General features: G+C 42.1%; 1 protein-coding gene across 4 annotated transcripts in view; it reads left to right on the top strand.

The window, feature by feature from the left end:
- Positions 1 to 19,012, top strand: part of pard3bb (par-3 family cell polarity regulator beta b) — a 222,297-nt gene that overhangs the window by 168,380 nt on the left and 34,905 nt on the right. For all 4 annotated transcript variants that reach the window (XM_063497300.1, XM_063497302.1, XM_063497301.1 and 1 more), the window contains one exon: positions 4,045 to 4,162. In XM_063497300.1, coding sequence (XP_063353370.1) covers positions 4,045 to 4,162 — 118 coding nt within the window. The remainder of the gene's footprint in view (positions 1 to 4,044; positions 4,163 to 19,012) is intronic.

The following is a 19,012-nucleotide window of genomic DNA, read 5'->3' on the forward strand; positions in this document are numbered from 1 at the left end:
CATCATTCATCACAAGCACTTTGTATGTCACATGGTTATGAAATCACATTAACTGTTTTTTGACTAAGAAGAAATGTTACACTTCTAGTACAGTGCTTCTGGTATTTGCTGTGTTGTAATTCTGTTTTTCCCACTCCGGCATCATCACTGTGGAATTTCTTCCTGCCTCTGTGTCTGGACATATAAGGTCATAATTCTTACTTTTTAATCTGTTTTTCTTAGCTGCGTCAGAAGACAATGGCTCATTGACGGGCTGATCTAAAAGGGCAGACAGCCAAGCAATGATTAGTCCGAAAGAAGTCTACAAAAACATTCTTTTAAAATAAACATGCAGCATGTATGCTTTCAGGGGTGCTTAATATTTAGTTTGTGCAATTATGAGAATATTTGAGATTTCTCACCTGGTTCAAAACCTAAAATGAGAAAATCCCAGTAAGCTAGAATAAGCAGTTTGAAGCAGAGCTTTACAGAAACACACATACTGAAATGTAGATGGGACCAGGATTCATGCATGATCTCCCAGTTTTTGTTCAAAGAAAGCCTTGAGGTGAATGTGAGTGTGCTGCTATTTTTCGGACTTTTTAGAAATCACCTGATTTTGCATCAGTGCGGGTTTTTTCTCCTCGTACCATTTCAGTTCATGAAATTGCAAATTGTAGTCCTAATGGTGCATATGGGTACATATGTGTATGATATGACTTTCTGTATTTCCATTACGCACGGGTGAGTGAGTCTGTGTGTGTGTGCCTGAGCCCAGAGTTCAGTGTTGATATGCTGCATATTTCCTGTGCTGACAGAGAGAAAGCATATTCATAAAATGATTGATGTTTTTGTTTTTGCAAGAGAAAAATAAAAAAAGATGAAAAAACAGATACAGATGTAGAAAGTGACAAAGATCAAAATATTGGTCCTTTGCAAGTGTGCTCACAGAAACTGAAGATATGCTTGCATGTACCCAGCTGGCGCTGTCTAATTTCTCTGTGACGCTGACCCGTTCTAGTGGACTCACTTTCAGTCAGGGAAGAAAATTGTTTGGTCGCAGGAAGAAAAGTAACTCAAAGGACGTGGCCACACCGAGGTCCCACTCCTAGTTTGTTACAGATGCCTGGCCAAGACTGTATTAACTCATTGTAACAGTTTACACAAATAGGCTTAACCGTATGAACGTTATTTTAACCAAAACCGTTAACTTTTCCAAATCTCAACAAAGTAAAATATGTCAAACTGCTTTCTGCATTCATCAGTGCAGACGTCTAAGATCGCACCGCCTTAGTCAGTGTGTTGTACACACATCATTGCTTGCTGGCTAGCCCCTGTGGTTCGTGGATAGTGAAATGTGAGATCAAAAAATGTGGGGTGGTAGAGGTCAGCTACTAGCCGGAACCACGGGTTAGTAGATCGAACCACCAACCACCGGTGTGCTCCAGTCTGCTCCAGTCTACTTGGGCAAGATACTAACCCCATGTTCCTCTCCGATGCATCCATCAGAGTGTGAATGTGTATGAATGTTAGATAGGGAGCACTTAACAGCTTAGAAAAAGTGCTTGTGTGAATGGGCGTGATTGGGTGAATGAATTCGTTGTGTAAAGCGCTTTGAGCGCTGTATAAGAACCAGTCCATTTACCATTTACCATCAAGGGGGTAAAGGACCATCTCAAGGTGACAAGCAACCACATATCCCTGGCCAACCTCAACTGTGACTTTTTATTTGACAAATTTAAGAAATCCAATGTTAGCCACTTAAAACTGCCCCTCAGCCTAAATCCACAGTGTCCTTGTTGTTGCAGCACATGTAGCATCCCCACTGATTTTCCCTTTTCTGCTACGGGTTAACGTGTGCATGCTTGTCAGTGCTGTATTTCTCTCCAGTGTAACAGTGTCAAATCTCATTTTCTCAGCTGAGATTAAATTAAATTAATATTGTAATTGTAGACGGACTAGAGGACCAGGGGCATCTTTGGTCAGGGGGACAAGTTTTCATTTAGGATGGTGTGTTTTTCCTCATTGATCATCAGGACGGCCGTCTGATGATGATGATGATGACGTCTTTATCCTGTCTTCCTTCTCTCACCCCACCCGGTCGCAGCAGATGGCCCCGCCCCTCCCTGAGCCTGGTTCTGCCGGAGGTTTCTTCCTGTTAAAAGGGAGTTTTTCCTTCCCACTGTCGCCACAGTGCTTGCTCATAGGGGGTCATATGATTGTTGGGTTTCTCTCTGTATGTATTTGTGGTGGAATTAAGGCACAACGGGACCACAGACCTGCGTTTTGAGCCATCTTTATTCACCTTTGTCACACCACCACAAGAACCCCTGAGTCCCCGTGTTTTAACACGGTGGGCGTGATTACCTGCACGGCACCGCAAACCACGCCCCACCACAGTATTATTGTATGATCTACCTTACAATATAAACCAACTGTTGTTGTGATTTGGCGCTATATAGGTAACATTGAACTGAATTGAACAGGCTATTGTGTTACATTAATGGAAATTCTGAGAAAGTGTAATAACTGTATAATTCAGCAGTTTGTGTTTATACAAGCCTGGAAGCATCAAAATGAACACCCTTCACAAAACAGTTCTTATGGTTTTGTATGTTATAATTAGTTTTTATTTTATTTTGACTTTTTGTTTTTAATTCAGTTTTGTTTCCAGAGCAGATTTTCTTGTTTCTGTTTAGTTTTTATTATTTTCAGTCTTAGTTTTAGTCTTTTCCATATGGAGAGAATTTGTCAGAGGCGAGATTTAAGAAAGAATTCTTACATTTAACAAATTTAAATAATGTATTATTGTAGGGTCTACCTTACAATATAAAGCACCTTGAAGCAACTGTTGTTGTGATTTGGTGCTGTATAAATGAAATAAAACTGAATTGATGTCATTTAGTGTTATATATTTATTGAGTCACTCCATCTCAAATCATCACATAGACTGTATTCTGCTCGGCCACCTCTGATTTACCTGAAAATTGTACAGTTTGAAATGTACATGTATAGATTAATGGTTGCTGATGAATTTTTGCTTCATATATCAAATACTTAATCAAGATATTTACCTTTTGTTTTAATTACCATCAATCCAGTCTCAGGTCTTTGTTTTCATACTGAGCTAATATTCGAACATGAATATCTTACATGGAAAAAAGAATAAAACCAATGATGTAAAGTTTCCTAAAATTCTACTAAAACTGACAGAAGAAGGCTGGTGTAGTGTTTGTGAATAGGAAATCGTTGTATTTCAGAGTAATTCAAAATAAAAGATGCAGAGTACATTTTGACATTAAATTCTTGGTCACAAAAATGAAGAAGGAAAACTTTTCATTCAGCTTCTGAGTTGGATTGGCAAATATGACAAATTTAAAAAAAAATCTGTTTTTTGCGAGTTGAAGAAAATTCTGGAGTTTCCAGATGGTGCTCTAATTATAACTGAGAAAATAATTTTGTTAAATATATGCATGTTTTTTCATATTGGGAGCCACTCTGTAGGCGTGCACACAGCCTCAGAGGAGTCTCATAATTCAGGTTTCAAATACAGTATTAAAAGCGTGACATGCTAGAGGCGGGCTGACCATTTACACAATACAAAACATCTATATCCAAATCTCAGACTAACATTTCTGACTTATGAGAAAATTCGAATCTGTTTATTGAACTTTCTGACAAATTAAGTTAATTATCAGTTTGTGCATATGAATTTTAATTTGTATCATTTTGCCTAAATGTGGCATTTTTGTATGATTTATTCTGGGTTTACAGAAAAAACACTGATGAAGAAATCTCCAAAACACACTCAAACTCATGTACCGAGTATGATACAGTTGGCAGTACAGGGTTAGCGTCCATACATCCCACAGTTATGCTCATTATTTTCCAATAAGAGTCTCTTACTCTGTTTGTTATGTTGGCATATCTGTTTGCAATAATCATCTAAAGCCTTGTTTCCTTTTGCTTTTGTTTTCTGTGTGCATGTGTGGCTCTCTGCCTACCTACGTGTGTGTGTGTGTGTGTGTGTGTGTGTGTGTGTGTGTGTGTGTGTGTGTGTGGCAGTATGGACCGGATCCAGCAGCTGAGACGAGAATACCAGCAAGCTAGAAGAGAAGGAATGGTGCCGCCATATGAAGAGTTGGACCCACGACGCAGAGGCCATGAAAACGACCCACACAGGGTAAGCAGCACAGTGACGCTCACACACACACACACAGATCACAGTGCTGTGTGTGTGTGAGGTTTCTTATTCTCTATCAGAATGATCACTGCTTTTATTGCGCCTGTCAAGTGATGAAGGTCCTTTAGCTGTCAGTCGCAAGGTGCTCTTTGACGTGAGCGGCTCCTGTGGGCATTGAGCCGATGGGACTGATATGATCCACTTTTCATGAGGATGACACACACGGAGGAGATAAGTAGAGGTTTTATGCGCTTGTCGTTCGGCAGGTAGTGTTTTTCAAATCTGCGCTCAGATTGGCTGAGTCACGCTGGAAGACGCCGAGGAGCACGTCTGCGATGCCGTAATAATGTTAAATTATTAATGCGCTAACAAGAACTCACCTCCCACGTTAGCACCAGGTGTCACCCTGCAATGACTGCGCTTGCCACCGTTGCAAATGAAGTGCATGCAAATATGTTGTGGACTGAACAAAGCTGCTGGTTTAGCACATCGATGATACGTTTCTGCTTTCTTTCCTGCTCCTTTAGGTCCTCGCGCAGTAACTGTCTGATTATACAGGTGCTGCAAGTTTTAACAGTTTAACAAAAAAATAATAATAATTTTGATCCTGCAAAATCAGCTGCATGTTTCAAATGAAAGAGGCTTAAATGAGTAGATTATTTTAACTAATACTCACAACTAATGTTTGGATGAGTAAACCTGAGATCCCAGAGTCAGCTCAGTGGATCGTGTCCCCGACTGCTGTTATTAACATACAGAAACACGACACACAGAGTGGGAAACGAGCCAGAGGCCCGTCGCTGGACTCTGAGGAAAGAAACGGTTTCCTTCTTCACCGAGGAGCTGAAATTAATCTGCTATAATAAACAGATAGGTTTATTGCAGCAATCACAGTTTAACTGCCGTACCGTGAACTCCTCGAGTCTGCTCATTGAGCCCGAGTCAGAAGCTTTACTTCTGTGTACACAGACGCTGTCAACATTCATTATAGCCAGCTTAAAACATAAAAAGGATAATTAATACATGCAGTCGGGCTGGGCGATGTCACGACTACGAGGTGGCACATTAACCACATCTGCGTGTGGGTGTGTGCGTGGGAAAATGTAAAGATCTGGGCGGTATTGCGTTTGGCACCGGTCCCTATGGGCGGCGCGGCGCTGCAGAGGTTAGCGCCGCTGCCTCACAGCCGGAGAGGTTTGAACCCGCTCATCATCCGTGGCCTCTCTCCCCGGAGTGTGCATTCTTCTCGCTGTGCCTGTTTTCCAGTCCGTTTGCAGCTTTAGCTGGACAGACGCTTTAGGAAATGGACGGGTGGATCATTCGGAACAAAAACAAGCTGATAATAAAAGTTTGTTTTAAAGTTATTTTTTAGAAATCTGTGACTTTTTAAAGTAATGAAATTACCATGATTGATTAGGAATTTGATCGCCTGTGTCACTGCATCTAAACAGCTTGCTTATCCAGACTTATGCTCGGCTCCCGCTTTAATTCACATCTAAAAGTAATTTGGTTTGTGACCCGCCGGGGGCAATCGTCTTTCCCCTCCGATCGATAGCCTCGCATTACACTCTTCCCTGCCTCCAAATAAGAAAACTTTGTCGCCGTTTATATAGCAGAGCGTGAGAGCAATTAGCATGCTTCAGAGGTGCAAATGAAGTTTGAAGTGTCAAAGTTGGAAGGAAGACCAGTAGCGGTTGCCACGGCACCTAACGAGCCCCTCTCGTTACGGATGATGCATTTATTAATTAAAGCATAAGCGATTATTTACCTGACTGGCTCTCTGTCGCAAGGTTGGGGAGAGAAGTAATGCTTATGGAGGCGAGCTGGTGGCTAATTCAGCTCCACTTGTCTTGGTTTGTTTTTCTTCTTCTGATGTGTGTTTTATAGGATTGGCTGAATGGCTTTGAGAAGTAAACAAAATGAAAAGTAAAGTGTGGAGCGACCGAGACCAAAAACACCGATAAAGGCAGAGAGAGAGAGAGTGCCCATCTTGCATTTTTGCCACAGTGGGCTCGGCGTGTTTCCTCTTCTTCTTTTCCCCCTATGGCTCCATTACCATTTCACTGATTCATGGTTATGGGTTAGCTGTCTCCGCTAGCAAAATTATGTTTTGCTAAAAACAATTATCAAGCAACAAAAGCCACACCACAACTGTGTTTCCAAGTGAGCGCATTGTGTGTGTGTGTGTGTGTTTTGGAAGACAACAACAGACTTTCTCCCTAAGGAGACGGGGAACTAAATCAACAGGGCGCTGTTGTGTTGTCCCACACACACACATTTACACACAGTTATTCACACAGAGTACTGTACACAAGCCAATTGTTATGGTGGGTGGTGTGACACCGACTTTATTATTAGATTAAATTATAATGAGCAACCATCAGATAGTTTTGCCGTACTTTGGGTTTACATATGCGTGCTCATTTACAGTCAGTCGTTTAATTACTAATGTTGTTTTGTTATGTGAGGCAGAACGAAACGACCTCAGGTTTCAAATTTAAATCTGCCTACTCACTGAGCTGGTTTGCTTTCCTACCGCTGTAACCTCATCGCCGCACCCACGTCATGTCAAGGCAATGTTATTTATATATATATATACAGAAGATGACCAAAGTTCTGCAGCATGTCACATCGTCATATTAAAACACAAAACGCACAAAACCAAACAGCATAACAGAAATGGAGCAATATATGGAGTCCATCAGCAAATAGTTTCACTTCACAGGTGCAGCAATTCTTTAACACTCGCACGTAAATTCAGCAGATTTCATTTTTGTGTCGAGGTCAGACCAAAATCAGTAAAGCCTTCATATTACCCACAAGTTTTTATGGGTCATCTTCAAACTTCACAACAACGCACTTGGCTTTGGGGGAGACGAGTGCCTTTGTTGGCTAGGTTAGCACCTTCATTGTTAGCGTCCAGGGTCAAAGTTGACCTTGAAAAAAAGTTAAATAAACCATAAGGAGTAATATGTCATATGAAAGGGCATGAGGAGAGCTGTACAACAGACTTTTTATTTCTTCAATACAACGCCCTATGATGGCACAATCACACCATAACATCAAACATGAAGTTTTAGTTTCACCCTTGTCCTTTGGGGTGTACTCTGAGTGTGTTTGCTGTTTGCTGTGTAACAGTGGAAATACTGACAGCTGTCACTGGATTAATGATTAATGTAAAAAACTGTTGGATTATAAGACAAGCTGTGACTCCTCTGCGCTCCCGATAAAGCAGCCTGTTGTATAGCATCACTGCTTTAAAAGTGACCAATCACTTTTGACGTAAATATAATTTATATAAAGGTCCGATCCTTCATTTAGAGGCACACGGGAGACAGGAGATGTTGGCAGGATGACCTCTGTGACCTGTGATGTATCGTGGATTTAATCCACGCTTTGAAAACGTGCTGTAACATTTTTAAGACACCTGTAAATTTAACATGTAGCCAGTGCAGCTGAGCTGAAACAGCAGCGATGTGAGGAAGAGTGGGTGTGGACAGGCCTGATAAGGGTGTGGATTACAGTCTGCAGTCCTTCCTGTATTCTGATATTTTTTATATTTATATTAGAAAAGCACACAGCCTCTGCTGGTTTGATGCTCGTTTATCACAATAATCTTGTGTTTGTCCGTTCTGTGGTTCTAACAATAGTGCATTAATTTATTTCCGTTTTAAAAAATCATATTCTTATAAATGTTATTCATGACTATGAGGTAAAATGAAGAAAAATCCCCCGCTGCTGACCTTTTCCCCTCAAAGAAACACACTGATTCGTTTATCTGCACAAATTTGTATCGTTGTCGTCGTTTCTTTCTTCCCTCTCGTTCGTCTAACTTCTACAATTGTCTGTTTCCTGCCGATCGTCCTCGCCGTGCCGGTGCAGATGTGCTTCCTGAAGCTTGACATTTGCAGAAGTTTGTGCTAAATTTGACAAAGTCCTCTATTTCCTGCACTCCCTGAAAATGCCTGTCAAATTCTGTAACCGCTGAGCTCATCCACTTCTCTGATGATGACTCTATCCTCTTCGTCACAGTTGCTAGGCAATGCGGTTCACTTGCATTTGCCTTTTTAATGCCGTGTTCGTTGCGCCGACTTGACAGGCTCTCCAGCGCTAAATGGTTTGAGTTGCAGCTGTAGCTGCATTCTTGTGTGCGAGCTGAACTTCAGCTTCATCTTATTAACCGTGCTGGGGCGCAGGGAGTCGTCCACTCTGGATTTGGGGTATTTTGAGGTCTGTTGGTGTTAAAGTTTTTTTTGCCAGAACAGCAGATCGGTGACAAGTAAAACTGATTTTTGTGCCTTTGATCAAACCGAACAACAAGTCCTGTTACCGGTTAGACGTTCAGCTTCTTTGTAGTTTTATTTCTTTGCTTTCCTTTGAATAGAATTAGTTGCAGGTAATATTTAAAAGGAGAGGTCACTGTTACCTTTAACAGCTTCAGAGAGACACATGGAGTCGATTCAGTTTTATTGTTATTGGCAGCGAAGATCAAAAGTGAAAAAAGCTCATGAAAAATTGCTCATCTATGCCGCCTCTGAATGTTGCCCCTGCACGTGTATAATAGGACTTTTTATCATATCCTGTTGATGCAGCCCGAGTTCCCTCCACTCTTATAACCATGTCCGGTCCTGTACGTAGACAGGGGCGTCTGTGTGTGTGTGGGTGTGGGTGAGCGTATTTTGTGCGATTGTTTGTCTTTTTTGGTTCAAGGTTCCAGTCCTCTGAACTGCCTCCAGTATTTTCTCCAACCTCGTCAGAAAAAGGCGCACCATTGTGTGATTCACAGTAGAATTTGGGAAAATCCCAGCGCAGTAATTCCCAGAACCTTTCCCACATAAAAACACATCTTGTTTTTTGGCCCATTCTACATTCACTCTGTCTGCCTCTTTCTCACTTTTACTTATTTGTCTGACACCTCGACTCTGTTTGCAGCAACATTCGCAGGTTTGTAGCATCAGGTGGGAATTAAACCCACCGTCCATTTCAAAGAAATCAGGAAGATTTTGGCAGTTTGGGGTTTTCCCCACATTTAACCTCCAAGTTATCCTGAGCCTGTCCTTAGCAGACAGAAGCTTTAAACAGGTCACAAACGCTGGGACGTAGACACACATTAACAACCTTCTCACCGTGTTAAGACACTTTAACGGCACGATGTGGGAAAATGTGTCACGTTAGTCACGAGTTTCAGACGCCTGACTAACATAAACACAGTTTCCCTGCTGTGGAGGCAGCGTGAACAGAGCATGTTAGTGAAATACTTCCTCCCATGTTTAAAGTGTTAATAAAAGATCTCTGCTTTCACACGTAAACGTTTATCCATCCCTCCAGTGTCACATCTCAGTGTCTGGTGTCCATCTGTGATCCAGGTCCATCAGGAAGTCCTGCAGTCAGTCACCAGTGGGCCTGTTACATGTTCAAGTCACCCAGGTTATTACAGGAAACTAACCTAGATGAGAAAATATTCTAGTTGACTAAAATAAAAGTTATATAGAGTTATGTTTTTATTGTAACATCTGTACCAGTTTTCTTAATCCTCACCTCTGACATGTGTCTCCCACACAATAATAATTCAAATGACTAAAACTAACTAAAAAATAAATAAAAATAGACATTTTTCAATTAATAAAATAAAATCCACTTTGTAAACTGAGCTGAATTAAAAACAAAAACATCAAAAATAAAATAAAAACTAATTATGATAAATGGACTGATTCTTAGATATTAATGTTTTACTCGAACACTCAAAGCGTTTTATAACATTTTATCTCCAAATGAAGCTTCAGATTTTGGCCTGATGAATAAATCACAACCACCAGAATCCAATATCGAGTCCATCGTGTCGTCGCCCTTCAGAATTTTGTGTTTGTCCTTTCACAATCGTGTCAGGGCATGACTCTGTACTAACACACACACACGCCTTCCCTTTGTGACCTTGAAACGTATCATTTTAGAAATTATAAACAGGAAATGTTCGTGTTTCCTTGAGTGTTGTTAGGTGAACGGGATTAAACCCCAGATCTCTGTTAGTGAGAAAGAACAGCACTAAACCTTGCAGCAGAGAGCCGGCAGGGTTAAGAGAGATGCTCGTAGCTCCTCATCCCTCCTGCATCTTCTTCCTCCTAATATAATTTTCTATCACATTCAGTTTGGTTCATGGACTTTGAGCATGTTTTCTCTCTGAACCTCAATGTTTCCCATTTTTCCACTTTAATAAGAGGTGCATCGTTTTTTTTCTATTAAATATGACATTGAGAAATAAAATGCTCTTGTTGATGGGTTGAGTTGATCAATAGGTCCATCCATTTAGACTCATCTCCAAGCAATTGGACACAGTGGAATATGGAAACACAGTTGTGCTGTTCTGCATCCTGACTGAGCCACAGCTAAGGCCTGATACCTGAACGCTGCACTGCTGCTAGCAGACACTGTGATAACTGAAGGAAAGGAGTTTAAGGGGGTGTAGTTTCTACATCTGCACGAATAAATCCACATCAAAAGACATGCACGGAAAATAACGTGCATGTATCAATACCAAAAATCTATATTCAAACATGGAAAAGGACATAAGTAACACATGCAGGCAGTTTCAGGAGCAGTCGTGCTATTGCATGCTGCACATAGACACTCTGCCTAGTGCTTATATTAAAACCACAGGTGGTTTTCTCATGGAAAAACACATAAAACCCATTGCACAGTTCATATTCTCTAATGTTCTCTCTCCGCGGCCTTAATATAATAAAGTTATATTAAATTGCAGCTCAGTTATATGAGACAGTCTCTTTGTCAGTGAGTACTTTCCCCGTGCTGTGCATTTTTGCAGAAAAGGTCTTTTATTTACTTCACTGACAGATTCAAGCAAGAATTGAACCGCTTATAAATTTCACCCATTGCACAAATTGGATAAAGTTTAGTGTTTGGCATCTCTGGAGTAAAGCAATGTAAATTAATAATCTGACACATCAGCATTATTCCAGAAACAGCGTGGTAAGACCTGCAGTCCTTTGTTGGCTTCGCTGAATACAGAACTGGCTGACTGGCTGCATAAAGAAATGAATGCTAATAAAGGGGATACACTGTGTCAGGCTGCTCGCACAAGCTGCTCTGCAAAGGTTGTGTGAGACGCACAACATCCCAGCCAATAGCACGTGATCGCACACCTCCATCCACAGTCACAGTGTGCAGACAGATGCAGTCAGAGATGTTTCCTATATGATCACGAGACTGAGCCCAGTGCTGATTCTCACTCAGGCCTTATAAGGACAAGTAGACCGTTGGAACGGCACAAATGTGCTGAATCTAATGGAACAGAAAGGAAACTGGGATTACACCGATGGCCCAGAACAACTGTTTGATGGAAAGAAGGAAGAAAAATGACAGAAACAATAAGACGAGAGAGACAAAGTGTCTGCAGAGCAGACGTTCTACATTACTGAGCAAGATTTGACTTCTATATGTGGTTTCTTCTGTAAAACAGAAGGTCAAAGAGAGCCCATTTACTGTGATTGTTCCTAACCTAGGACTTCCTGCTGAGTATTGAACCCTTTCATCATTTATAATACTTGGAGACTTGTCCTTTAAGAAAACTAGTTTAATTTTGGTGATAAGCCTCTCAGTATGTATAGTGTGCCGTGTTCACTGCCCGATGAGTGCAAAGAGTTACTGGCTAAGGTGAGAGCAGAGACACGTTACGTCCCAAAAAAATGTGAGCAGGAACTACAAAAATGGCGGACTGAACACAGACAAGTTGTTTGCAACACGTTTGCATATGCATGTAACTTGGTTTAAGGCTCACAGAGTTACTCTTGTGCTGCCTCAGTCACTATCCTGAGAGGTCTGTGGGGTCAACATGAGCAGATCTCCAGATTCTGATTTGTGGGAAGCGCTCTGCTGACCTTTACATTCGTAGTTTTGTCTTGGTTGCTCTCTCACTGCTGTGTGTCTGTGTTGATGAATGGTGTCCATGTCCAGTAGCAGGTCAAGAGGTTACATGTCAGACAAGATGAGATCAGTGTCAGCTCAGTGGACTCACACACACACGCGCACACACACACACGCACACACACACACACACACTCACTGTCTCAGTGAATAATAGAGATGCTCTCATGTTCAGGCAGTCATTGTTCACCTTTCTCTCTTACGCTGTTTCGGTCTCTCCTCAGTCCCCGTGGACCACTTTGTCGTTGAGCTAAGCTTCTGCTCACACACTGAGTCATGAGGTCATCTTAGGCAAGGTTTGGTGGTTATGACAGGCTGAAGCAATTAACGACTGACTTATTGTCAGAGATTTGGAGCCATTAACAGCTAAAACATTCACAGTGACTGACCAAGAGTGTGTGTGTGTGTGTGTGTGTGTGTGCGTGCTGTTGAGTGGATGAAACCTGAAAAGTGTTTAATGTTTGAAGAATACTCGGAACCAGGTAAAGGTGAAAACTAGCATAAATCCATTTGCACTGTCACGTTGCAGCGCAGAAAGAAAAACAGGGCGTTAATCATAAACCACGATTTACAGTTAAAAAGTCAGAGTTAGTTCTTCCTCTGAAGTAACTGCCTGCGTGGCTCACACAGCTTACTGCAGCATTGTAATGAAAGACGCTGCAGAACATTAAGCCAAATGCAAAACCACTTTGAGTCAGGCTGCTCTGAGCCAAGTCACACAGCCTCCATTTGATTTGGCTGGAAAACAGTCGAAGCAAACCTGGTGTCGATAGAGATCCTGTTACACACACACACACACACACACCACAGACTGTATATAAATGATTGAAGAAGTCAGTGTGATGTACTCAGTGTTAGCATTTTTCCACCGCCATGTTGGTTTTTGGAACCCAGACTCACATCTGGGCAAGAGGGTCAAGTGCTAAAGCTTCAGCTACTCCTCGCACACCTGGAAATCTGCATTTACTGTGAATAATCCTGAACTAGGGTTAAATAAAACACTAATACAGTACTATAATGCTCCCCATTACTGGACACTAACGCTGACTTTAACACGCGTCAGATCTCTTCTTCTTCTCCTTTCAGCCGAGCCCTTTAGGGGGCGCCATAGCCAGTCCTTAGCCTGCTACCATAAAACCACCTCTGAGGTCTTCCTCAGGTCTTCCTGCCTGGCAGCTCCATCTTCATCATCCTTTGTCCACTCACTGTATCCACTCACACACATCCAAACCCTCTCCACCTAACTTCTCTAACTTTATCTCCAAAACACTCAACTTGAGCTCATCCAGGATATATTTGTTTCACATTGAGTCATGTGTGAAAACAAAAAACTGAACTAGAGAATATTTGATGGAAAAGTTGTTGGAAGAGTACGATATTTTCAGAATTGTTATCAATTACGTTTCCATTGATCAGCTGGTGTTGTAATTGTGACCCAGAGTGAGTGCAGATCCTTACTGAACCAAATCGATGTCGGTTCTTTTGAAATGTGACTTGGGTGCTTTGGACGGTGCTGGAGTCTGCACGGTCATTGAGACAAAGAAGGGGAACAAAAGGCGTAAAGACGAGGTGACGAGGTAGATGAAAATCAAGAGAAAACAGGCAGTTTGATGGAGGGAGAGAAGAAATGTCTGAAAGGGGAGAGCTATGCATTGGGTCATTATAGAGGAATGTTAATATGATTAGTGAATGACTGACCTCGCTGTCTGGGACTGGTGCCTGACTGGTCTGATGACTGCTGAACATCCATTACACACACACACACACACACACACACACACACACACACACACACACACACAATGCAAGAATGCAGACATACATCAGACACATATGGCAGAGCAGACACAGGCACAGGGATCGCGAGGATGAACTCACGCTCTCACATTAACTGAGAAGTGTGGAAGCTCGTGTGAACGCGCACATTTTCTCTTGAACACAGACTCTTTCTCTGACTTGTGTGGTTTGTGTGTTCGGGCTGCCAACAGGGCAGAATGAGTCAACATGTCATGACTTATTATCTGTTTTTGAACACGCATGATTTCCCTACAGTCTGGTCTCAGAAAGTTTGGGTGAAGACCAAATACGATTCGGGACTCTTTGGTTTCGAGCCCCCGCACGACTTCCTCTGTAATTTGTTTGTTCCTGAGTCTTCAGCATCGAAACGCCACAGAAGCTTTAATGTCATGATTTTATCCTCCGTGTAGCATCCAGCACCACCATCAAAGTTTACAGCGCTGCTGCCAGTAGCCGTGGAAACATGGAAATAAATCATCTACAAATTTTACAAGCGTCATTTGTGGTTTCTGTCGTGCAGTACTGAGTTTAAAAAGCAGAAGCCATCATTTCTCATAATGACCACACTGGTTTGTGTCGTTTGGTAAGATGAGCTGAGGGATGAAGAACCGTGTCGTGGTCTCAGTGGAATCATATATGTGTCTCGGTCCTGGGTCGTCTGAGCTCTGAGTTTTCTTGTATTTTGATGTCATTTTGTATTATGGTTTAGGTTTAAGTTCATTTAGTTAGTCCTGAGGTTATTCTGTATTATTATTATTAGATTGCCCTTGTGTCTTCTTCCCCGTGTCCCCCTCTGGTCTCCTCGTGGTTACATGTTTCCCCTTGTGTTAGTCCATCTGTCGTGTGTGTTTTCCCTGGCTGTGTGTCTTAGCTCTGCATCTCTGCACTTCCTGTTTTATTTTGACAGTCAGCTGTCGCCCTTTGTTTTGTATCTTTTATCCACCACAGTTTTTCGCTAAAACCTAGTCCTCTGCTCTCACTCCACACAGTCTGCATCTGCTGACTGTGACAATATAAAGTTACTGTGTGCTGTGAGTGCACTATGGAAATGTTTATGAGGAGAGACTATTCATGCATCATTCAGAGACGTGCAGGAAAGATAAAGCAGCAAATTTAACTTATCAGTAGATGTGCATGAGTGGTGTCACAGTGTGTACCTGCCAGACTGGAAAGAAGTCCAGAGCTGGTCGTGTTGAATGGTAAATGGTTCTTATATACAGCTTTTCTACTCTACTCGAACATGCCTCAATCTCTAATTCACACAAGCACTTCCTGTTAAACAGTCGTACACATTAACACTCGGGATACTTAGACTGAATGACCCGCTCTGCCTCCTGAGAGGCGACAGCCAAACTTTTTTACTCCACCTGGTATTCCCAGGCACTCTCCCATCCAACTCCTAACCGGCTGCACCCTGCTTAGCTTCTGAGCTCAGACGAGATCGGGCGTGGTCAGGGTGGTACGACCATGAGCTGTGGCGTTCTCAGCCTCAGAGGAACAAAACACTGTAAGTCTGTGTTTGAGGTGCTGTTCTTTCAACTTCTAACTATAATAATGTAATGATTTCCTCCTGAACGGGTGGGCCAATCACAACAAAACTTAGTATGAGCGCATCCAGGAATTATGAACATCTATATGTTTTTAAAACAGATTTATTATAAATACCAGTTCTTTGGATTTTTGCATATATTATCTTATCACAGGGCTGATAAAAACCACCTGTAAGGCAGGTTTTTGCTAGTAAAATGAAATAAAATTGGTTCTTTTTAACACACAATATTAAACAGAACCAATTATGCTTTGTCTCATTTTCTTACATGTAATCACTAAAAAACTGATTTGTAGGGATACAGTAGAATCAAATGGAATAGATCTGTATTTCCATTGTTATGCAGCACATTGCAGCTCTGCAGGTGTTCAAAAGATAAAATTGTAGGAATAAATTGGATATAAATAGTAGCAAAAAGTGCAAAACAATGACAACAATCATGGAATAGTACAGTACTGTGTAACTGTACTATATGGTCATCTGCAACAGGCACAGCGCTCCCACAGAGTGAAATTATGGTCTTGGAAAATGTTTGCCCCCATTTTTGCAAAACCGTCTCCTGTAATAGAAGCACAGCCATTAAATTTCTTTCAGCGTACAATCAACTGACAGTATTCAAAATCAGTTTACAGTCAACATTTACCTTCAGTGATTCACAGCAGCCTCACTGCTCAGCATGTCGACACGTTTCTCCAATATCTTTCCTGAAAACATGAAAAAACAAAGAGAATTTACAGAATAATAAGGTGTTACAACCAGCAGCAGGTAAATAATGAGTGTAATGTTTTCACACGGGGATGTCCCGCTGTAACCTTTGTCGCCGCCTTCACGATCGTAGGCTCTCGTGCTTTAAATCAGATGTGGGCTCAAACATGTGCCCGCATTTGGGAATTTCCCATTTTTAATCAAGAATAAGATCCTCGCGTGCAAACGCAGCGGCAAAGTCGTCTTTGCTGGAACAGAGCAGTTTGCATGGTTTGTATGACGGTGACATTCTTCTGTGCTCGTGCACGTGTGTGCAGGTATTTCCTTTCGTGTGCGGCTCTTGTGTCTTGATGGCGCGTTATCAACTTTCTGCTTTGCTCTCACAACTTTCATTGAGGATTTCAAGAAAGATGCCAACAGGCAAATGTGCAGCCCAGCTCAGAGAGCCTGGACGAGGTGCGTGTGTGTAAAGAGTGATGGGTTTTGGTCCAGTGGAGAGTGTTATCACCACTGGCCACTGCACTGTGGACAGGACAGATAGCCAAATTGTGTGTATGTGTTTGTTCGCGTGCGCGCGCGTTTTTTTCTTCGTTGTTGGCTCAGCTGTGTTATCGAGGACATACACACCTCTGCGTGTCACACGTGCACCTGTGTGCGTGCCTTGTACGCACTTTTTGTCAAACTGTGAGCAAGCAGAGTTAAAGTGTGTGTGTGTTTGTGTGTTTGATGTGTGATTCCTGAAGCAGCGTGCAGCTCTTGAGCTTCTTAGAGCTTCTGAGAGAAATATCTGATGCTGAAATATGGTGAGTCATTTGATAGATAACAAATACCAAGAGATGTGTGGAGAGGAAGAGAGCGGGCATACAGTAGTAAAAGTCAGAGTTTCACAAGGAGAGCAGGTAAAAGACTCAAGTGCTGTCAGCAGAGGCTGAGGCAGCGAGTGAGATTGTCAACTTGAAGTCACACCGAGAAGCTGAAAGAGTGCCGGGCAGCAGGGAGAGGGACATAAACAGGCCTTTTCCTGCCTGTTGGGTACTTTAAAGCTACAATATGTGTTATTTTACATTTTACAGTTTCGCTTCTTCTTTTTGTGATTAAAAATAGGCAGACTGTTACAATGATGGGAGAATTTTCCCTCCAATCAGTGGAAGCACTGAGGCAGAGGAAATCCCCCTCTCCTCTGCAGATCACGCCACCTTCTCCATCCAGCTCGCTCATATTTTTTTCACCTCAGTAACATTTATGCCTTCTCACTGAATACTTTTCACAGTTCATTTCACTTTAAAGAGCTCTTCATTAAATCAGGTGTAATTTATAGTTAAACATGGACTGCTTAAAGATCCTTTTTCTCTATTTAAAGTGTAGCAGAGGTAGACAAAAAGAGAGGAGTACGAGTTGGAGCCTCTGTGCTGTGTAACTCATCCATAATATCAATAAGCTTTACTGTAAGCGTAAAAGCTTAAGCTTACTTTTTTTAATTGGTAACATTTTAACCATGTTAGGTTTTCCTGAGAACTCACAGGTATTAAAGATAAATATGGCGCGTGGCAGGTCAGCCGTTGGGTTTTCTTTTGCTCTCTTTTATCAGCTTTTAAATTCTCCCATTGGTCCCTTTTATGGAGAGATTTGTTTCCAACTGTTAACTCAAAGCTAGCCAGCCTCTTCAGTGAAGATGTCTCAATAGTGTTTGGGAATTCAGGCCAAGACCCCGACACCCTCTCGCTCACACACACTCACACACTCATCCGTACTCCCTCTCCCTCTCTGTCCTCCCATCTGTGAGTTCAGATGAACACAAGTCTCCTGGGGCTTTTCATTGGCCGAGCTCCACACTAAGAGCCGAGCTAATTGGCCAGCTGGGGCCCAGCCGGTTGATGGAGACAGGGCATTGGCCAAGAAAAGGGTCAAGTGACATGTCATTGGTCAGATCGGATGATAACCTGGCAACACTTGAGGCTTTCTCTCTCGAGTAAAGTGTGATATGAGAAAAGAAGGATCTGCAGTAGACTGTTGGACAAAATTTGGCAACAGATTTTCTGAAGACAAAAAATCTTTGTTAATTAGCAGCTTTTTGGTTACGTAAAAGTCTTCGCAGTCCTTGTGCGAATTTGCAAATAACCCTCAATCATGAGGCCCTAAATTGCTGGACGCACTGAGTCACCTTCAGTTTCACCAATTTATCAGTCCGACTGCGAGTTACAGCCAACTGGTTACCATGACAAGCACAATCATGTGTGTGTGTGTGTCTGTTTAGTCTTATGCCAAGTCGAGACCAGCAACACTGAATGAAGGAGGCCTGTTTTACTGTCTTTGTATGAAACAAATCTGTGCTGTGAGGACCTTCATCAGATTGAAGTTTTTTTTTATTTTAATGGCCGTCTCTGTGGCCATGCTGTGGTTATGTTTATAGAGTAAAAGTACATGGTAGAGGTTAGGGAATGATTATGACCCTAGTGCTGTAGCTTGGCTGAAAGACTGTGTTTAGTTGCAGAGTGCAGCTGATTTTACAACAACACCACAACAATAACAGACGGTGTCAAACAGTCAGAAAGTCGACTGATAAAATTTACTGTCTTGTCTGCAGAGCTGAAGAGAATAGCCCAGCATCAGTAGTGTCGCAGTCACAAGGCCCATCATCAGTACAGATGGAGACATTAGCTAGCTAACAGTCACACAGGCCTAGAGACCAGTCTGCAACTATCTGGCAACCACCAGCCATTAAGGGGGAAAAATGGGTTGTCCCCAGCGAGTTGCGATTGCTAAAGCCCCATGCACAGGTGGTCCTACTAACCACCGGTCACTGAGGAAAACTATATAGTCAGCAATAAGTTGGCAAGTGGTTGCTGGAGGTTGCTGCAAGT

This window comes from Pelmatolapia mariae, linkage group LG16_19 (genome assembly GCF_036321145.2).
Source record: "Pelmatolapia mariae isolate MD_Pm_ZW linkage group LG16_19, Pm_UMD_F_2, whole genome shotgun sequence".
NCBI classification, from domain to species: domain Eukaryota; kingdom Metazoa; phylum Chordata; class Actinopteri; order Cichliformes; family Cichlidae; genus Pelmatolapia; species Pelmatolapia mariae.